Genomic DNA, 19238 nt, shown 5'->3' with positions numbered 1-19238 from the left:
TTCAACAAAAACAGCCCTACCAATTCTACTATCAAATATCTCAAATCCCTCTCTTCTTAATCTCCACTTCCATTGTCTTGGTCCAAGCCTGACCTTCTCACTAGACTGTTGTGGTAACCTACTAATGGATCTTCTTGCCTCTATTTTTTTCTCCCATGGCAATCCACTTCCTATACCTGCTACTGGAGATATTTTTCTAAAGTTCATATGTGATCACATCACCATTTATGCTCAAAATGACTTAGCATTTCTTTCTTGTCACAGAAGTTCGCAGCAACACACAGAAGGCCCACAGCAACCTGGCCTTGCCCTCTTTTTCCTGACTCATCTTCTCTTCATCTCCCTGCATAGATCCTTCTCTAATCCCAGCAGTCTGCTCGATATTTCTAAAGATGCCAGACATTCGTGTGCCATATCTGTTTCTACTCATGCTGTTTTCCTTCTCTATCCTATTTCCCATTTTATCATCTTACTCATCCTTCAGTGAGTTAGCTGTGCATGGGCCTATCTTGCCAGCTAGATTGCAATCTCGTTGTGGGAGATAGAGTGTTTTACTCATCTCCGAACCTACTATGCTTGGTCCATAGAAAAATCTCAATAAATATGCCACTGAGTACTTTGAAGTTCTCTGACAGCCCACCTGAAGACCTAGCTATATACGTAGCTTATGCAGAAGTCAGATTTCCTGTAAACTCAACCTCATACAACCACAAAACTGAAATCAGATATTTTTAAAATAAATACAAACACTAGAAACAGGTATAATGAGCTTCAGCACTAAGGCCATGCTCTGTCTTTCCTCAGACAGCTTCAGGATTTCACTCACAACCTATTCTTATTTGGGGTAATGCCCTATGAGGTTGTTTAATTGCTTTTCTGGTTCCTGATAGATGAACATACTTGCTGTAGAGATAGGAAGGGTATATGTTCAATGATGGCCATGAAGAGGAGCTGACAGAAAAGCTAAAAAAGGAGTGAGAAATTTAATATGTAACACAGATTATTAATAAAAATAATGATAACTCATATCAAGGAAACTGTTTTAGGTTCTATGTCCTCTGCTTAGAAGGCAGTATATTCTGTGGAACACTTTATAAAGATTTTCTTTTCAAAACAATTGAGACAGTGCTCACTTCAGCAGCATATATACTAAAATTGGAATGATACAGTGAAGATTAGCATGGCCCCGGTGCAAGGCTCACATGCAAATTTGTGAAGCATTCCATATATTTCTACCTAAATGAGAAGGAACCAGAAAAACAATTCTGGCAATATGACAAAACAGGATTCTATAACACCCCTGAAAAGATCACCTTAGCTCTCCAGAAATTGATCTAAACCAAGATGAAATCTTTGAAATATCTTCTTATAAAGAATTCAAAAGGTTGATTATTAAGCTACCAAAGGAGATACAAGAGAAAGGTGAAAAACAACATAAAGAAGTTTGAAAAACTATTCAGGATGTGAATGAAAATTTTTCTAAAGAGATAGATATTTTAAAGAAAAGCCAATCAGAACTTCCAGAGTCGAAAGACACATTTAAAGAATTACAAAATGCAGTGGAAAGTTTTAAAAGTAGGCTTCGTTCTACAAAGTAGAAGAAAGAATTTCAGAGCTCAAAGACAAGGCTTTCAAATTAATCCAATCAAACAAAAATAAAGAAAAAAGAATTAAAAGAAATGAACAAAGTCTCCAAGAAATATGGGATTATGTAAAATGGCCAAACCTAAGAATCATTGGTGTTCCTGAGGGAGAAGAGAAAGCAAAAAGTTTGGAAAGCTTATTTGAGGAAATAATTGAGGAAAATTTCCCTGGCCTTGCTAGAGATGTAGATATTCAAATATAACAAGCTCAAAGAACTCCTAGAAACTATATGATCCAGCAATTCCACTGCTGGGTGTGTATCCAAAAGAAAAGAAATCAGTGTATCAAAGAGATAACTGCATCCTGTGTTTGTTGCAGCACTATTTATAATAGCTAAAATTTGGAAGCAACCTAAGTGTCCATCAAAATATGAATGGATAAAGAAAATATGGTACATATACACAATGGAGTACTATTCAGTCATAATCGTGAGATCCAGTCATTTACAACAACTTAGGTGGAACTGGAGATCACTATGGTAAGTGAAATAAACCAGGCACAGAAAGAAAACATCATGTATTCTCATTTTTTGGGGATCTAAAAATCAAAACAATTGAACTCATGGACATAGAGAGTAGAAGAATGGTTACCAGAGGCAAAGAAGGGTAGTTGGGCAGTGGGGCAGGGAAGGCAGTGACGGGGAGGTAGGGATGGTTAATGAGTATAAAAAAAAATAGAAGACCAAGGCAGGCAGATCACTTGAGGTCAGGAGTTTGAGACCAGCCTGGGCAACATGGTGAAACCCCATCTCTACTAAAAATGTAAAAATTAGCCAGATGTGATGGCACATGCCCATAATCCCAGCTACTTGGGAGGCTGAGGCACAAGAATTGCTTGAACCCAGAAGGCAGAGGTTGCAGTGAGCCGAGATCACACCACTGCACTCCAGCTTGCATGACAGAGTAGACTCTATCAAAAAAAATAAAAAATGAAAAGAATGAATAAGACCGGCTATTTGATAGCACAACAGCACAATAACTTAATTGTACATTTTAAAATAACTTGAAGAGTGTTATTGGATCGTATTCAAAGGATAAATGCTTGAGGGGATGGATACCCCATTCTCAATGAGGTGCTTATTTCACATTGCATGCCAGTATCAAAACATTTCAGGTACCCGATATGCACCCACAAAAAAAAAAGTTTTTTAATTAAAAAAGAACTTCTAGGAGATTTGTTGCAAAAAGGATGTCACCAAGAGCAGTGAGACAAAAGCGTTATGTAACCTGTAAAGGAAAACCTATCAGACTAACAGCAGATTTCTCAGCACAAACCTTACAAGCCAGAAGGGACTGGGGTCCTATCTTTAATCTCCTTAAACGGAAAACTGTTAACTAAGAATTTTGTATCCAGAAAAACTGTTTCATAAATGAAGGAGAAATAAATTCTTTTTCAGACAAGCAAATGCTGAGAGAATTTGTGACTACCAGAGCATCCCTACAAGAAATGCTAAAAGGAGTTCTGAATCATGAAACAAAAGGTAGATATGCACCAGAATAGAACCTCTTGAAAGCATAAAACTCACAAGGCCTGTAATACAATAACACAATGAAGAAAACAGAGTATCTAGAAAACAACCAACGTGATGACTGGAACAGTACCTCACATTTCAGTATTAATGTTGAATGTAAATGGTCTAAATGCTCCACTTAAAAGATACAGGTTGGCAGAATTGATAAAAAATTACAAACCACATATCTGCTGTCTTTAAGAGACTTACCTAACACAAGGATTTGTATAGACTCAAAGGGGTAGAAGAAGATATTCTATGCAAATGGAAAGTAAAAGTGAGCAGGAGTAGCTATTCTTATTTCAGATAAAACAGAATTTAAAGCAACATCAGTAAAAAAAAAAAAAGACAAAGAAGGACATTATGTAATGATAAAAGGATCAATCCAACAAGAAGATATAGTCCTAAATAAATATGCACCTAACTCTTGAGCTCTGAGATTCATAAAACAATTGCTCTTAAATCTAAGAAAAGAGATAGGTGCAACCCAGTAATAGTGGGGGACTTCACCACTCCACTGGCAGCACTAGACAGATCATCGAGGCAGAAAGTCAGTGAAGACAGGACTTAAACTTCACTCTAGAACAAATGGACATAACAAATATTTACAGAACATTCTGCCCAAGAATTGCAGAATATCCATTCTTCTCATCCAAAATGAAACATTCTCCAAGATAAACCATATGATAGGCCTAAAACAAGTCTCAATATGTTTTTAAAAATCGAGTTGATTCATAGCTCTGCGTGCCTGGGGAGGCCTCAGGAAACTTATAATCATGGCAGATGGTGAAGGTGAAGCAAGCTTGGACCTTCTCACATGGTGGCAGGAGAGAGTAGAGAGTGAAGGGGAAAGAGCCCCTCATAAACCCATCAGATCTTGTGAGAATTCACTCACTATCATGAGAACAGCATGGAGGAAACTGTCCCCATGATCCAATCACCTCCCACCAGGTCTCTCTCTAGACACATGGGGATTACAAACCAAGATTATGGAGATTACACTTCAAGATGAGATTTGAGTGGGGACACAGCCAAACCATATCATTCTGCCCCTGGCTCCTCCCAAATCTCATGTCCTCACATTTCAAAATACAATCATGCCTTTTCAACAGTCCCCCAACGTGTTAACTCATTCCAGCATTAACCCAAAAGTCCAAGTCCAACGTCTAATATGAGACAAGGCAAGTCCCTTCCACCTAGGAGCCTGTAAAATCAAAAGCAAGTTAGTGACTTCCAAGATACAGTGGGGGTACAGGCATTGGATAAATGCTCTTATTCCAAATGGGAGAAATTGGCCAAAACAAAGGGGCTACAGGCCCCATGCAAATCTGAAACCCAGCAGGGTAGCCATTAAATTTTAAAGTTCCGAAATGATCTCCTTTGACTCCATGTCTCACATCCGGGTCACACTTATGCAAGAGGTGGGCTCCCATGGTCTTGGGCAGCACTACTCCTGTGGCTTTGCAGGTTACAGCCCTCCTCTCAGCTGTTTTCACAGGCTGGTGTTGAGTGTCTGCAGCTTTTCCAGGCATATGGTGCAAGCTGTCAATGGATCTACCATTCTGTGTTCTGGAGGAGAGTGGCTGTCTTCTCACAGCTCCACTAGGGAGCACCCCAGTGGGGACTCTTTTTGGGGGCTCCAACCCCACATTTCCCTTCCGCACTGCCCTACCAGAGGTTCTCTGTGAGGGCTCTGCTCCTGCAGCAAACTTCTGACTGGACATCCAGGCATTTCCATTACATCCTCTGAAGTCTAGGTAGAGGTTCCCAACCTCAATTCTTGACTTCTGTGCACTCGCAGGCCCAACACCATGTGGAAGCCACCAAGGCTTGAGCTGAAGCCATGGCCCGAGCTGTACCTTGGCCCCTTTTAGCCATGACTGGAACTGAAATGGCTGGGATGCAGGGTACCATGTCTCAAGGCTACACAGAGTAGCAGGGCCCCTGGGCCTGGCCTATGAAACTAATTTTCCTCCTAGGCCTCCAGGCCTGTGATGAAATGGGGCTGCTGGCAAGATCTCTGACATGCCCTGGAGACATTTTCCCCATTGTCTCAGCTCGTCATTACTTATGCAGATTTCTGCTGCAGGCTTGAATTTCTCCCCCAGAAAACGGGTTTTTCTTTTCTATCACATCATCAGGCTGCAAATTTTCCAAACTTTTGTGCTCTGCTTCCCTTTTAAACATAAGTTCCAATTTCAAACCATCTATTTGTGAATCCATAAAACTGAATGCTTTTAAGAGCACCCATGTTACATCTTGAACACTTTGCTGCTTAGAAATTTATTCCACCAGATACCCTATTATCTCTTTGAAGTTCAAAGTTTCACAGATCTCTAGGGCAGGGGCAAAATGCCACCAGTCCCTTTGCTAAAGCATAGCACGAGTGACCTTTGCTCCAGTTCCCAGTGAGTTTCTCATGTTCGTCTGAGACCACTTCAGCCAGGGCTTCATTGTCCATATCACTAACAGCATTTTGGCCAAAACCATTCAACAAGTCTCTAGGAAGTTCCAAACTTTCCCACATCTTCTTAGCTTCTTCTGAGCCCTCCAAACTATTCCAACCTCTGCCCATTACCCAGTTCCAAAGTCGCTTCCACATTTCCAAGTATCTTTATAGCAGTGCCTCACTACCTCAGTGCCAGTTAACTGTGTTAATCCATTTTCACACTACTATAAAGAAATACCCAAGACTGGGTAATTTACAAAGGAAAGAGGTGTATTGGTTCACAGTTCCATGTGACTGGGGAGGCCTCAGGAAATTTACAATCATGGTGGAAGGTGAAGGTGAAGCAAGCCTGGACCTTCTCACGTGGTGACAAGGGAGAGCAGAGTGAGATTGAAGAAGGAAGGGCCCCTTATAAAACCATCAGATATTGTGAGAACTCACTCACTATCACTAGAACAGCATGGAGGGAAACTGCCCCCATGATCCAATCACCTCCCACCAGGTCTGTCCCTAGACACATGGGGATTATGAGGATTACAATTCATGATGAGATTTGGATGGGGACACAGCCAAACCATATCAGTAAAGTCTTAGGTTACAAAATTAGTGTGTACAAATCAGTAGCACTATTATATACCAACAGTGACCAAGCTGAGAATCAAATCAAGAACTCAACCCCTTTTACAATAGCTGTAAAATAATTAATAATAATAATAGTAATAGCAATAAATTACCTAGGAATATACTTAGCCAAGAAGGTAAAAGATCCCTACAGGGAGAACTACAAAACACTGTTGAAAGAAATCATACATGACACAAATGGAAATACATCCCATGCTCATGGATTGGAAGAATCAATATTATGAAAAAGACCTTACTGCCCAAAGCAGTCTACAGATTCAGTGCATTTCCTATCAAAATACCAACATCATTTTTCACAAAATTAGAAAAAAATCCTAAAAGTCACATAGAACCAAAAAAGAGCATATGTAAATACATGTGTGTGTGCATGTCTGTGTGTGTATATGTGTGTGTGTATATGTGTGTGTATGTGATATTGAGACAAAGTTTTATCACTTAAAGGACTAAGATTTAGGTACTTCATTAATTTACTTACATGAACACCTAATTCCTTAATAATGTTAGATAATGGTTCTCTAATATCACAGACCTGTTTTTCACAAATTTTACGTATTGAAAATATAAAAATCTGTTAAAGGAAGAAAATTTTTCTTCTAAGTAGCTTCTTTTTCTGAGTTCAGTCTATTACTGCAATACAATATTTATAAACTTATTGGCAGTTTGCCCCAGTAAAAGTAGTACAAGATATTTACAGGAATATCTTAATTCAGAATTAAAGTAATGATAATTGCTTTATATAATATGTTATTTCTTCTAATCTTAGAGTAACCCACTCCTTTGGGTCATGTATTCTTATTCATATTTATCTATCTACCTTTACGTCATGTTATTTGCAGTATAGTAGGATAGTTTCTTGTTGTATGTACAGTCTCTAAAGTCTAAGTATTTTTTGGAATATCTAGGGACATGAAACTCATGCATAAAAATCAATTATAAAATAGCACATGATTTAGAATCAAATACTAAATTGTGTTGTTTAAATTATGAGTGTTACATAGAAATTTAGACATGGGAAAGATTAACATGGGCTGAAATAGAGATGATGTTGAAGAACACAGAAATGGAATTGGATCCTACATAGACATAGTTGGGCATGTCTTTCTTGGGAAATGTGGTTGTGTTACGGTATACATTGGCCTTTCAATGTGGCCAGTACCGATGTGTACAGTTCAAAGTTTGGAGTTTCCCTGTTTGTCTTATTCTGTATCCCCACAGTGATTTGAACAGTACTGAGCATGTAACAGATGCAAGATCACTACTTGGATTAAAAATCCATGAAGAAAGTGTATAATACTATATATGATATATAAATGCATCTTTTATGGCATAATATTAAAAGCTAGGTTCTTTCATGACATATGACTACAAAATAACAGGGCTGATTATTAATATACATACCAGAACTTCTTATGCACCGAAGTGAGTGGCATTCACCTTCAAAGTCATCATCATGGAAGCCTGCATACTCTTCTCCATAACACTGTCATTTCTCAAAATATTTTCCGAACTCCTTTTTTGAATTTCCTTCAGAGAGTCTATGACTCATTCTTTTCAGTATCCTCAGAGTCTTTTTCAGCTAAGAGTGAATTTGGTTTTTGGAAGCAGAAGTCACGATAGGGCCAGGGATGGCGAGTAAAAGGATCTGCTGAGAAATGCTACTTTGGATGACTACAAGTAATGAGTATTTTTCCTAGCTTGACTCATAAAACAACCAGAAGCAGTTATCTTAAAACAAAAAGTAAGTTGCAAGTTTTATCATTTTAAAGCCAAGCCTGAGCTGGGTGCAGTGGCACATCCCAGCTACTGAGGGGAGGTCAAGGCAGGAGGATCTCTTAAGCCCAGAAGTTTGAGACCCTATGTCAAAAAAAATAAAATAAGAAGAAGAAGAAAAGAAAACCAAATCTGGATTACTCTTACATAACTGTCCTACTCCAGAATTGATCATGGCTTCCTGCTTTTGGGGCCCCACCAGGCCTATTCAGCCTTACTTCCGGCCCCCTACCACAGTCATCTTCTGTATTAAGCATTTAGTAAAATGGAGGATAGAATGGTTAATTTAACCTTTATTCAGTCTTGTCACATTCTCGGGTGATCTCTGCAAGTATTCATGATTATTGTAGCACTCGGTAGCTGGCAAAGATGTAAAAAGTTAGAGTGAATATACCTGGAACATATTCTGAAAATCTGTTTGTTGGCAGTGGTGGATTTGTCTTTGTACCTTTTTACAAATTTCATCAGCGTATTTTTCTCATTTGCCCTTTATTAAAGGCAGAGGATCGGATTGTTTCATTGCAGATTACTTGAGGTTCTTGCAAGATATGACCTCTGAGTTCTTCAAGGAAGAAATTCCTGTTTTAATTGTTGAACCATACTTCAAAGATGATGTAAAGAATTTGCTGAAATATTTATGTTAAAACTCATTAGACATTAAAGTGTTGTGGATAATTTCATTGTATTGATATCTTTGTTTCTATATCTAGTTGAAAAATCTAAGTTTAGAAGAACTACAGATGCGGTTAAAAGCACTGGACCCTATGATGGAACGGGAGATAGAAGAACTTCGTCAGAGATATACTGCGAAAAGACAGCCCATTCTGGATGCGATGGATGCAAAGAAAAGAAGGCAGCAAAACTTTTGAGTCTAATTTCCTCTCTGTTTTTAACTATTCTGGAGACCAAGAAACCACTAGGAATTGAAGGAATATTTGGATATTTTTAATCCTAAGATTTTGCCCTACAATTAGGCAGAGGTCAAAAACTGACAATGGTACATGCCCAGGTAAATTCCCAAAAGGCAGAATTGACAGTTGTGTCTGCTGTGCATTCACTCTCAGATGAGGAGAACAAAAGAAGTGTATTCTCTTGTTCTGTCAGCTGCATACCAGCAATAAAACTGTGTTATGAAATGGATTTTCAAGGTTTAGAGACCTTGAAAATCCAAAGCTATTGTTTAATTGTACAGCACTGAAGGGCTTTATGTTACAATATTCTTTATTCCTATCTAGTATACTAGGCTATTTATTGTATCCCCTTAGGTAAACTTATTTATTTATGCTATTTTGCTTTGTTTCGTTTTTTAAGGACAAGATCAGGATAGCTTTGGTGAAGGTAGGGTCATATTAATATGATGATAATGTGCAACCAAATTATACTTTCTGCAGGGAGCTATGGGGTACATTCCTTGATTTCCAGGATAGTTTTCCAAATAGGAAAGCAATAATGGCAGTAGTTCTCAAATGGGCTAGGCCTTTTTTATATTGAAGCAATAATTCCATTTTTACCCTTTGAAATTTTGTTTTTTTGATTTTTGATGTTTGGTACAAATAGAACTATATATATTTAGGTAAAATAGATCTATCGTGTTTAAAACCAAAGAAAACAATGGAACCCTTGCACAAAAAAGTGTGATAAATATTTTTAAATAAAAACTTAATACAAATGTAATTTGTTAATATTATGTTTTATGTGTAGATCTAATAGCTGAACTGATCCAAACTGTAATAAGCTCATCAATTTCATTTCTATGAAAGTGTGCTCTGTTGTCACAGGATGTTTCTGTTGATTTTATTCATTTCCTGGGAATTGGTAAACATCATGTGCCTGATGATAACCCAGTAGCAAAAACATTTGTACTGAGTGGTACAAGCCTTGGGGACTGAAAAAAAAAAGATTAAAACCATTAAAAAGAAACTCATTTTTATGCTGAATGAACATTTGTATGATTGCATTGGGACCAGTCATTTCCTAAGCTACATATGGCCATCTTGACAGTGTTTTTTCTGTTGTGTGTTTAATTATTATGTGTAAATCATAAAGACAAATAAATTTCACTGTGCCACCCAGCATATTTTGTTTCTGTATCTTTGTTAAAACTCATGACCTGGACTCTGCATTTTCCAAGCAAGGGACGTATATTAGTTAGGACAGGCTAGATTATGCAGTGCTGACAACCCTCACCCTTCAGCGGTTTCACATAATACAGGTTATTCCTCACTCTTGCTCCAGGCCCACCCCAGTTTGGCAGGGCGCCCTGCTCCTATCATCCACACCCAGAGACCCGCTGACAGGGCCTCAACCATCTGAGATATCTGTGGTCACCACAATAGGAAGGGGAGCTGGAGAGTTTCATACTAGCTCCAGCCAGCAGCGATACATGTCTGGTTGGCCACAACCCAGTATTCAGAATTAGTCACATGGCCACTCCTAACTTTGAGGGAGTCAGGAAGAGTAGCATCACCACGTAGCTGGAGGAGAGAGAACAGGAAAAGCTGATGAGTTCACTAATGTCTGTCACAGAAGGTATATTGTCTCTGGAAAGCTTCCATTCCTTTTTAAAAATGGTATTTGTACCCTAGGTAATGCCTCAAAGTGTCATTTGTCTCTACCCTGTTGAGCCCTTACAAATAATAAATTGTATAATTGGATACAAATTATAAGATTATAAAAAGAACGATAAGTATGAAACATACAAAGATTATTAAAAAATGAAGAACTGAATTTACAATGTATGCTTCAACAACCTATACTGGAGTCTGTTGGGGACAGCTGTGTGAATTGATCAGCTGAAACACCCTGCCCTTTTTTCTTTTCCTAATTATTTTTCTTTTTACTAACCTGTTCGATACTTTGCCTGATTTGATGGAATCAAATGACTGATTTACTGTCATCCAAGCAAAACCAGCTACATGACATGGACAAGAAACCTATGAAGATGATTTCTCTTCAGTTTGCTAAATTAGAAAATGTATGCAAATTAATTCAGCGAGGCCTGTTAACCACTCTTAATTCAATCTCGAGAGTCCTCCTTTTAATATGTCAAGTGTTCCAATCACATTGCAATTTTCTGCAGTTAGACTTTATATCCTATCTATGTCTATTTAAGTGTATGTACATAAATACACACATATATTTAAGAGAATTAAGAGGAATGGGCATTGTTTTATTTTAGAGCCCTAGGAAACTCCAAAACATTTTAGGATGACCTACTTTTAAATTTTTCCTATCTTCTTACTCTTTGCCCCTACCAGTCAAAGGAATTTAAGATATGTTTTGAAGAATCACAAGCCATGAAAGAAATCTGCCTGGGTGCAGTGGCTCACACCTGTAATCCCAGCACTTTGGGAGGCCGAGGCAGGCAGATCACGAGGTCAGGAGTTCGAGACCAGCCTGACTAATATGGTGAAACCCCCTCTCTACTAAAAATACAAAAATTAGCTGCGTGTGGTGGCACACGCCTGTAATCCCAGCTACTCAGGAGGCTGAGGCAGGAGAATCGCTTGAACCCAGGAGGCAGAAGGTTGCAGTGAGCCAAGATCGCACCACTGCACTCCAGCCTGGGCGACAGAGCGAGACTCTGTCTCAAAAAAAAAAAAAAGAAAGAAATCAAGTCTAGGCCAGGCTTGGTGGCTCACGCCTGTAATCCCAGCACTTTGGGAGGCTGAGGCCAGCACATCACTTGAGGTCAAGAGTTCAAGACTAGCCTGACCAACATGGTGAAACCCTGTCTCTACTAAAAATACAAAAATTAGCTGATCGTGGTAGCAGGCGCCTGTAATCCCAGCTACTTGGAAGGCTAAGGGAGGAGAATCACTTGAACCCGGAAGGCGGAGGTTGCAGTGAGCTGAGATCACACCACTGCACTCCAGCCTAGGCAACAGAGTAAGGCTTTGTCTCAAAAAAAAAAAAAAAATCTTCAAGTCTAGTTAAGCCTTGATTAATCATGACGCTTAGGAAAGAGAGTTTTCTAGTTATTTTAATGAGTTTAAGAAGAACTATTTTAACCTGGTTGCTGGGAACTTTCCAAAAATAGGTAAGTGTACTTTTCTGCACACCCCATCCTTTAATAAATACAGTACTGTGAATGTAACTGAAGCTAGTGAGTCAGGGTTTCATCTTGCTGAAAAGCTAGCATCATTGTATATATTGTCCTGTAGATGATAAAGTTTTTTCTTTGGTGTAATGAACTTAGATGACTCATTTCTACAGACTTACAATACACTTAGCTTATTTTAGCCGAAATAGTTTTATGTTCAAAGTATGAGCTAATTTAGCAAATACAAATTGGAGAAGAAAGTGTATTCAAATGGATTTCAAAATAATAACACCTGTTATTCGGGGCGCTTACTATTATGTCAGACACTTTGATGAACAACCTTAAATACATTACTTACCGCTGTTATATTTTTCCTCTGCTTATTTACTGAATCACCTCCCCAGTGTTCAAAATCATGCTGTACTCACTGAAGGATGTGCAGTTCTGTAACAAATCGTATAATACATTAATAAGATATTTTTTAACTTAGTCACAGGAAATCTTTTCAAATTACTGATTAGCATTCAATAGAATTGCTATTTTCATTTCCTATCCTGTATGTTAAAGATTAATGATTAAAATAAATCCTGAAAATACTAATAACATTCTAAGTAGAATATCATTAAAGAAAAAGAATTGGAGTTATATCACATTACTAAACCATTATTAGGCGTAGGCATTTAATTAGATATTTCATCAAGATGCAATTCTGGAGTACCAGGTTTTTTTTTTTTTTTTTTTTTTTGGCATGAAAGACTAGGAATCTGGAATCTAATGAGAACTATTTTTCTTTGCCGTTTGGGCAACATGATGGGACCTGGACCCAAGGAAGTTTTACAGACCCTGATTGGGCAGTCTCATGCCACTGAGTGGTTAACTTCCAGGGAGTCAGTCAGTTTTGCCCTATTCCATACAAACCACCTTCAACCTCAGCCAACTATCTTCTACTTCCTTTTGGGGTCCCAGAAAGACTCCAAGAGGGAAAGCAGAGAACCAGCTCAATTCTTCCACCAATCTTGGAAAAACAATTCCTACTTCATGCTCTTCTCACACTGGACCACATCATTAGCCAGACTCCTTGCCACCACTTTCTTCACTTGATAAAGCTACCTAAATAAAAATTAGGATTTTTTAATCGCTTTTCTGCTCACAGAATTTTGCCAAGTTGAGAATGAACTCTGCCTCCTGGCATTCAAGACCTGCAACAGGCCTCAGCTGACGTTTATGACCTTATCTCCATTACTGTTTTATTTGAGCCGTTTCTGCCAACAAACTGAACTGCTTCCAAACTCTCCATATAATTATTTTATTTATGGATTGTAAAGTTCCCGACGGCAGGGACTTGGTGTTTATCCATCTTGTTTCCCCACAATGCATGCCAGTACATTAGATATAATTTGGTATTAAAGTTTCATTGAACGCCATGAGCTCAAACAAAAAAAAAAATTGTCATTAATCATACAGGCTGTCTTTCTCCTTGGCATCCACATAATCACCATAACAACAATAATAATCATTTTGTGAGCATCTACTAACCCATGCACTTTTGATACACCATCTCAAACCTCCACAACAAGATGCATATTCCCTTTAGTGAAAAAGAAAGGGAGGACTGAAAAGAAAGAATTGGAAAGATTAAATGAGGTCACACAGCTAGTTAATGCCAGTAGTGGCCTTACACTCCTATCTGTCTCTAAAATCTTTGCATTTCCACTAGACCACATAGCCTAATAAACAGGAGGTCTGGCTTTAGAATGTTAGGGTTGCTGAGCCTGCTTGCTGATGGCTCTTCAGTTACAACTTAGGACCGTTGTTGGCTGACTTTACCTCTTTCACATTTCAGTGGAATCTATATTTTCTGAAATGGCATCCTTCCCACATGTAGAAAAAAGATGCAGGGTGCATGTAGTCAAGCTTCCAAGATGAGTTGTACAAGAAGATTTTTTTCTTTTATTATTTTAGGATATACGTGGTGTTCTTGTGCCTTGAAATCTATGTTTTGTTGTAAATGATAATGTATTATATTCTCTCTCTTATCAGCCTTTCTTTGATAATGATTGCTGTAGAGAAACATTAATCAGCATGGTGGAAGGAGCCTAGCATCAGAAATTAAATGATCTGGGTTCAAATCCCAGTTGTTCTTTTGCACTTTTGTTGTCCTGGGCAAAAATAACCATTTAATCATTCTGTGTTTCAATATCTTCATCTGTAATACAGCAATTGGGAAGATCAAATGTTCTAGGACATGTACAATATTTAGCAAAGTTCTTGACATATGACACATAAATACTAAATTAAAAAACAAACTTTTAACTCTTTTTAGTTTAGTGCCATGTTTTTGCAAGAATGAAGAAGGGGCCTCTGTTCCTTGATAAGCAAGCTGATTGTTACTTCTAAAGTGAATTAGAGTCACCTAGAACCCAGTTAGGCCTTCTTGTAAGGGCCTGACCTACTCTCTGGTGGTGATTTGCACTGAGGAAAATCTATCGTGCTCAATTTTTTAAAGTATTCTCTTTATACACAGAGGAAAGAAAGTTGTATATCTTAGTCCATTTTGTGTTGCTATAATGGTTGAGACTGGGTAATTTATTGAATACCTGAGACTGGGTAATTTAAAGAAAAGAGTTTTATTGGGTTTATGACTCTAGAGGCTGGGAACGTCAAGAACCATGATGCTGGCATCTGGTTGGCTTCTGGTGAGAGCCTCATACTGCGTCACAGTGTGGCGGAGAAACAAAAGGGAAAGCGAGTGTGTTTGAAAAGGGGTAAATATAAGAGGACATCTTTCTTTAGAATAGCCCATTCACTCAGAGACCAATCCATTTCCAGGAAAACTAACGCAGTATCAAGAGAAAGGCATTAATCTATTTTAACATCCTAATCACCTCCTAAAGGCACCTCCTCCCACCACTGGTACATTGTCAATTAAATTTTAAGATGAGTTTTGGCAGGAACAAACACATCCAAATCATAACATTATGTTATGCTAAACTTTCCCCCTCCTCTTTAAGATGATTATTGTAAGGATATTGTTAAGGCCAGCATAAGTTGCCCCGTTTGTGATGACCCATCAGGAAATATCAAATTTATGTCCTTAAAGTTTTGTTTCACTGAAGTTTCTTCATTCTTGGTCCTTACAAATATGAACCATGTCATTGACTTGGCCTCAATTTGGTTTGGTCCCAGGAAGTTCAAAATTAAATTTATATTTTAATAGTTTGTAGGATTCTATGCTCTATATATCTACATTTCTCTGATCCTATATTTATAACAACTGAAAATATCTTTTTAAAGGAAATAGCTGGAGGCATGGGTTCTTCCACTAAAAAACATCTGATCAACCATGTGTAATCTGTGTATCTTCTCACAGTGTTCTTGTGAGTGTCAAATATGGCAATATGTATCAAGGTGAGTTGTAGTTCAATTGCAGGAATCTTCTGTATGGGAATATTACCACCCAGGAGGAAAGGGAACTCTAGAATATAAGGTTCCCAGAGAGTGAGATAACTTCTCTTCTTCTTCTTCTTCTTCTGGAAGGAGCCAAGATAGAGAACATCACAGTACCTTTGGCCCTCACACCTCCTGTCCTCACAACCTGTTTTCAAATCACATTAACACAAAAACTGATTCAAGCTTACCAGGCAACCACCTTTCAATCCCAGCTCAGCCAACACATCAGAAAGAATTTCTTATAAAAAAAAAATCTCTCTGTATTTTTCCATTTTTACTATTCTATTCGTAAGTTACTTAATGTTTTCTGTAGAAAGAGAAGGATATGAAGGAAAAAAAAGATGAGAGCAAAGAAAAATAGTTTTAGCATGATACAAATGACATTTTAACCAAAAATTACAAAGCTATGTCATACCCCACGTTTCCTCAACAGAAAAGTGAGTCTACATCATTTTATGAGACAGCACTAAGAATTAATAAGTTCAAAATTTTTCTGGTAGAAAATCCAGTGCCTGCCTATGTTTAAACCAAGCAACTAGTTGTCTTTTAAATTTTTATAGAATGTCCAAGGTGAACTGTAATTAGTTGAGTGGAAGCTAAATAAAACCTGATACTAAAGCACTGAGCTTTTAAATATTCCCTGATGTTCGGTGTATACCGACCATGTTAGATAGGGCACTCCTGCACCTGCGCATTTTTCAGCGTTTCCACTTATTCTATGACAGCTTTCTTTCCCATTTGGAAAGAAAATATTCTTGACAAAACATTTGAATGAAAAGACATAGTAGCACTTGGAACCGAAGTCTTTGATGTCAAGGAAAAACAAGGTACATGGAGGAATCTGAAATGTGGAATTGTTTCATTAGTAATCAATCAGTGTGCAAATTCATGAATTCCTTCTCTGTTGTCCTTCCATAAAGTATATAGGAGTTTATTTTAAAAGCACATCAGCTGATGACCATAAATCAGTTTGCATGCTTAGCATGTCATCTTTGAAAATTATATGTGATATTACAGCCTGATAGTAATGAACGAATGAACTGGACCTTTAAAAGTTTCGGCAAAGCTTTTCGATTCTGAGAGTAAATTAATTGCTTTAACAGGTAAGTAGTGATTTGGAGTTTGATTTGAATTTGAATGTGTCAGGCAGTCAAAAAAGTCCAAGCAGAATGTTTTTAAAGTTCTTAATGTAAAATTATTTCAATTTCACAGTAATCTAATGGGTTGCTAGTTTTTTAATCTTGTTCAATGAATCCTGGTGCCTTGCTCAGTTCCCCGACATTCATCCACAGCAATGATAGCAAACATATATATAATATTGTATATATTTTACAAATATATACAAATACATGCAACATAATGTATTGCAATATATAGATACAATATATATAGTATTGCAATATATAGATACTATATATATAGTATATATGCAATACGATATATACAAATACATGCAACATAATATATTGCAATATATAGATACAATATATATAGTATTGCAATATATAGATACTATATATATAGTATATATGCAATACGATATATACAAATACATGCAACATTTGTCTGTGGTATTCATTTCTAACTTGCCTGAGAGAAAACAATTTCTTCTGGCAGAAAAGGCCTATCCTTACTCTGTCCAATTAGAAGTCAATTCATTTCCTTAGTTCTTGAGGTTGTTATAAAAATATAAGAAAGTTTATATCTTTTACAGACTAGAAGTCCTCAAAGGTAGGTATCTTTGAAGCTCTGCTGCCTAACTTACTGCATGGCCATGAGTGAGTTCCTTAATCCTTTTTATAAGTCTCACCTTCTTTTTTTAACCTTCTATTTTAGGTTTGGGGGCACATGTGAAGGTTTGTTACATAGGTAAATCTATATGTCACAGGGATTTGTTGTACTGATTATTTTATCATTCAGGTACTAAGCCTAGTACCCAATAGTTATTTTTCGTGTTCCTCTCCCTCTTGCCACCCTCTACTCTGAAGTAGGCGCCAGTGTGTGTTGTTCCCCTCTATGTGTCCATGTGTTCTCATCATTCAGCTCCCCCTTATAAGCAAGAACATGTGGTATTTGGTTTTCTGTTCCTGTGTTTGTTTGCTAACAATAATGGCTTCCAACTCCATCCATGTCCTCACAAAAGACATTATCTCATTCTTTTTTATGGCTGCATGTTATTCTGTGGTGTATATATACCATATTTTCTTTATCCAGTCTGTCATTGGTGGGCATTTAGGTTGAATCCATGTCTTTGCTATTGTGAGTGATGCAGCAATGAACATTTGCGTGCATATGTCTTTATGGTAGAATGATTTATATTCCTCTGCATATATACCCAGTAATGGAATTGCTGGGTCAAATGGTAGTTCTATTTTTAGCTCTTTCCACAATTGTTGAACTAATTTACACTCCCACCAACAGTATATAAGCATTCCCTTTTCTCCGCAACCTTGCCAGCATCTGTTATTTTTTGACTTTTTAGTAATAGCCATTCTGCCTGGTGTGAAATGGTATCTCAGTGGTTTTGATTTGCATTTCTCTAATGATCAGAAGTCTTACCTTCTTTATCAAGCAGAGGAGACAACCTCAGAAGGTTATGAAAAGTAAATGAGAGATGCACAGAATACCCTTCAAACACTACCTGGCACCCAAGAGTACCCATGACTTGCACTTTCTTTACTCATCAACAAGAATCTATTAAGCACCAACTATGTGCCAGTGTCTAAGCTAAGTGTGAAATACAGAAATAAAGGCAGCTTGGTTCCTACCCAAGAGCTGGTGCTTATAGCCTGGTACAGGGCATGGACACCCACGTGTGGTCATGGCAATAAGAAAGATGTAAACAAAGCCCTACAGGAGTAGGAATAGAGGAAGTCTTCACTAATGAGATATTTGAACTGAGTCTTGAGACATGTAAGGCAGGAAAGGGAGAAAGGCACTTTGAGGAAGGCAAAGCATATATAAAGACAGAGAGATGAGAAAGAATGTCTAGCATACCTTGTGGTGTCTGAGGAAGTTCATTACACAATTAAAGCAGTGAGGGTAGTTTGTCTTGCTTACGTTTAGGAGAGGTCATGGAATCATGTGTTCTGTTTTTGTTTTTGTTTTCCCAAATCACTGAATGTTTTCCAGATAAATTAACACCAGTTGGAGCTAGCCTATTTTCTGGTGCCTTTAGATACTGGTCACACTCAGCTGTACTCATTTCTACTATTTAATAAATATCTAGAAATAGTGATGTCTGCAGAGGCTTGCTGAGGTTAGGTGTTGGGGAAAAAGGGGCAGAGAGAGGTAGGTAGAGAGTTGGCAACAGCTTCTGAGGAGACAGGTTTATATTCAGTTCCTCAAATCAGTTAGTTCACTAGCTGCGTGCTCTGAGTGAAAAGCTTATCTTCTTTTTGTCAGCAGTTTTCTTCTTGAGGCCATCAGCATTTTCCATTTTTAATTAAGGCAATTTACAAAGAAGGATGCATAAAACATAATAAAATAGACTAAATTAAGAACAAATGAGAAAAGATAAGACGTATGATATTTTACTGTGAAAATACAAAAAAAACAAAAAAAGTAAAATATCTCAATAATCTTTTATATTTATTATGTGTTGAAATAATAATATTTTGGATATATTTGGTGGAAATATATTATTAAAATTAATTTCATCTGTTTTACTTTTAAAAAATGTGGCTACTAGAAAATATAAAATTATATATGTAGCTCACATTTGTAGTTTG

At 37.5% G+C, this 19238-nt stretch overlaps 1 protein-coding gene and 1 non-coding gene across 4 annotated transcripts in view; both read left to right on the top strand.

The window, feature by feature from the left end:
- Positions 1-10090, top strand: part of STK3 (serine/threonine kinase 3) — a 355868-nt gene extending 345778 nt beyond the window's left edge. For 2 of the 3 annotated variants that reach the window (XM_024250559.3, XM_063726297.1), the window contains one exon: positions 8726-10090. In XM_024250559.3, coding sequence (XP_024106327.1) covers positions 8726-8884 — 159 coding nt within the window. In that variant the 3' untranslated portion in view covers positions 8885-10090. 3 annotated transcript variants of the gene reach the window in all.
- On the top strand, positions 1126-1232 carry LOC112134737 (U6 spliceosomal RNA). Its single transcript, XR_002916100.3, has one exon. It is a non-coding gene; the product is annotated as a U6 spliceosomal RNA (small nuclear RNA).
- Positions 10091-19238: the final 9148 nt, after the last annotated feature.

Source organism: Pongo abelii, chromosome 7 (genome assembly GCF_028885655.2).
Source record: "Pongo abelii isolate AG06213 chromosome 7, NHGRI_mPonAbe1-v2.0_pri, whole genome shotgun sequence".
Classification (NCBI taxonomy): Eukaryota; Metazoa; Chordata; class Mammalia; order Primates; family Hominidae; genus Pongo; species Pongo abelii.
This window is presented reverse-complemented; position numbering and strand designations above follow the sequence as displayed.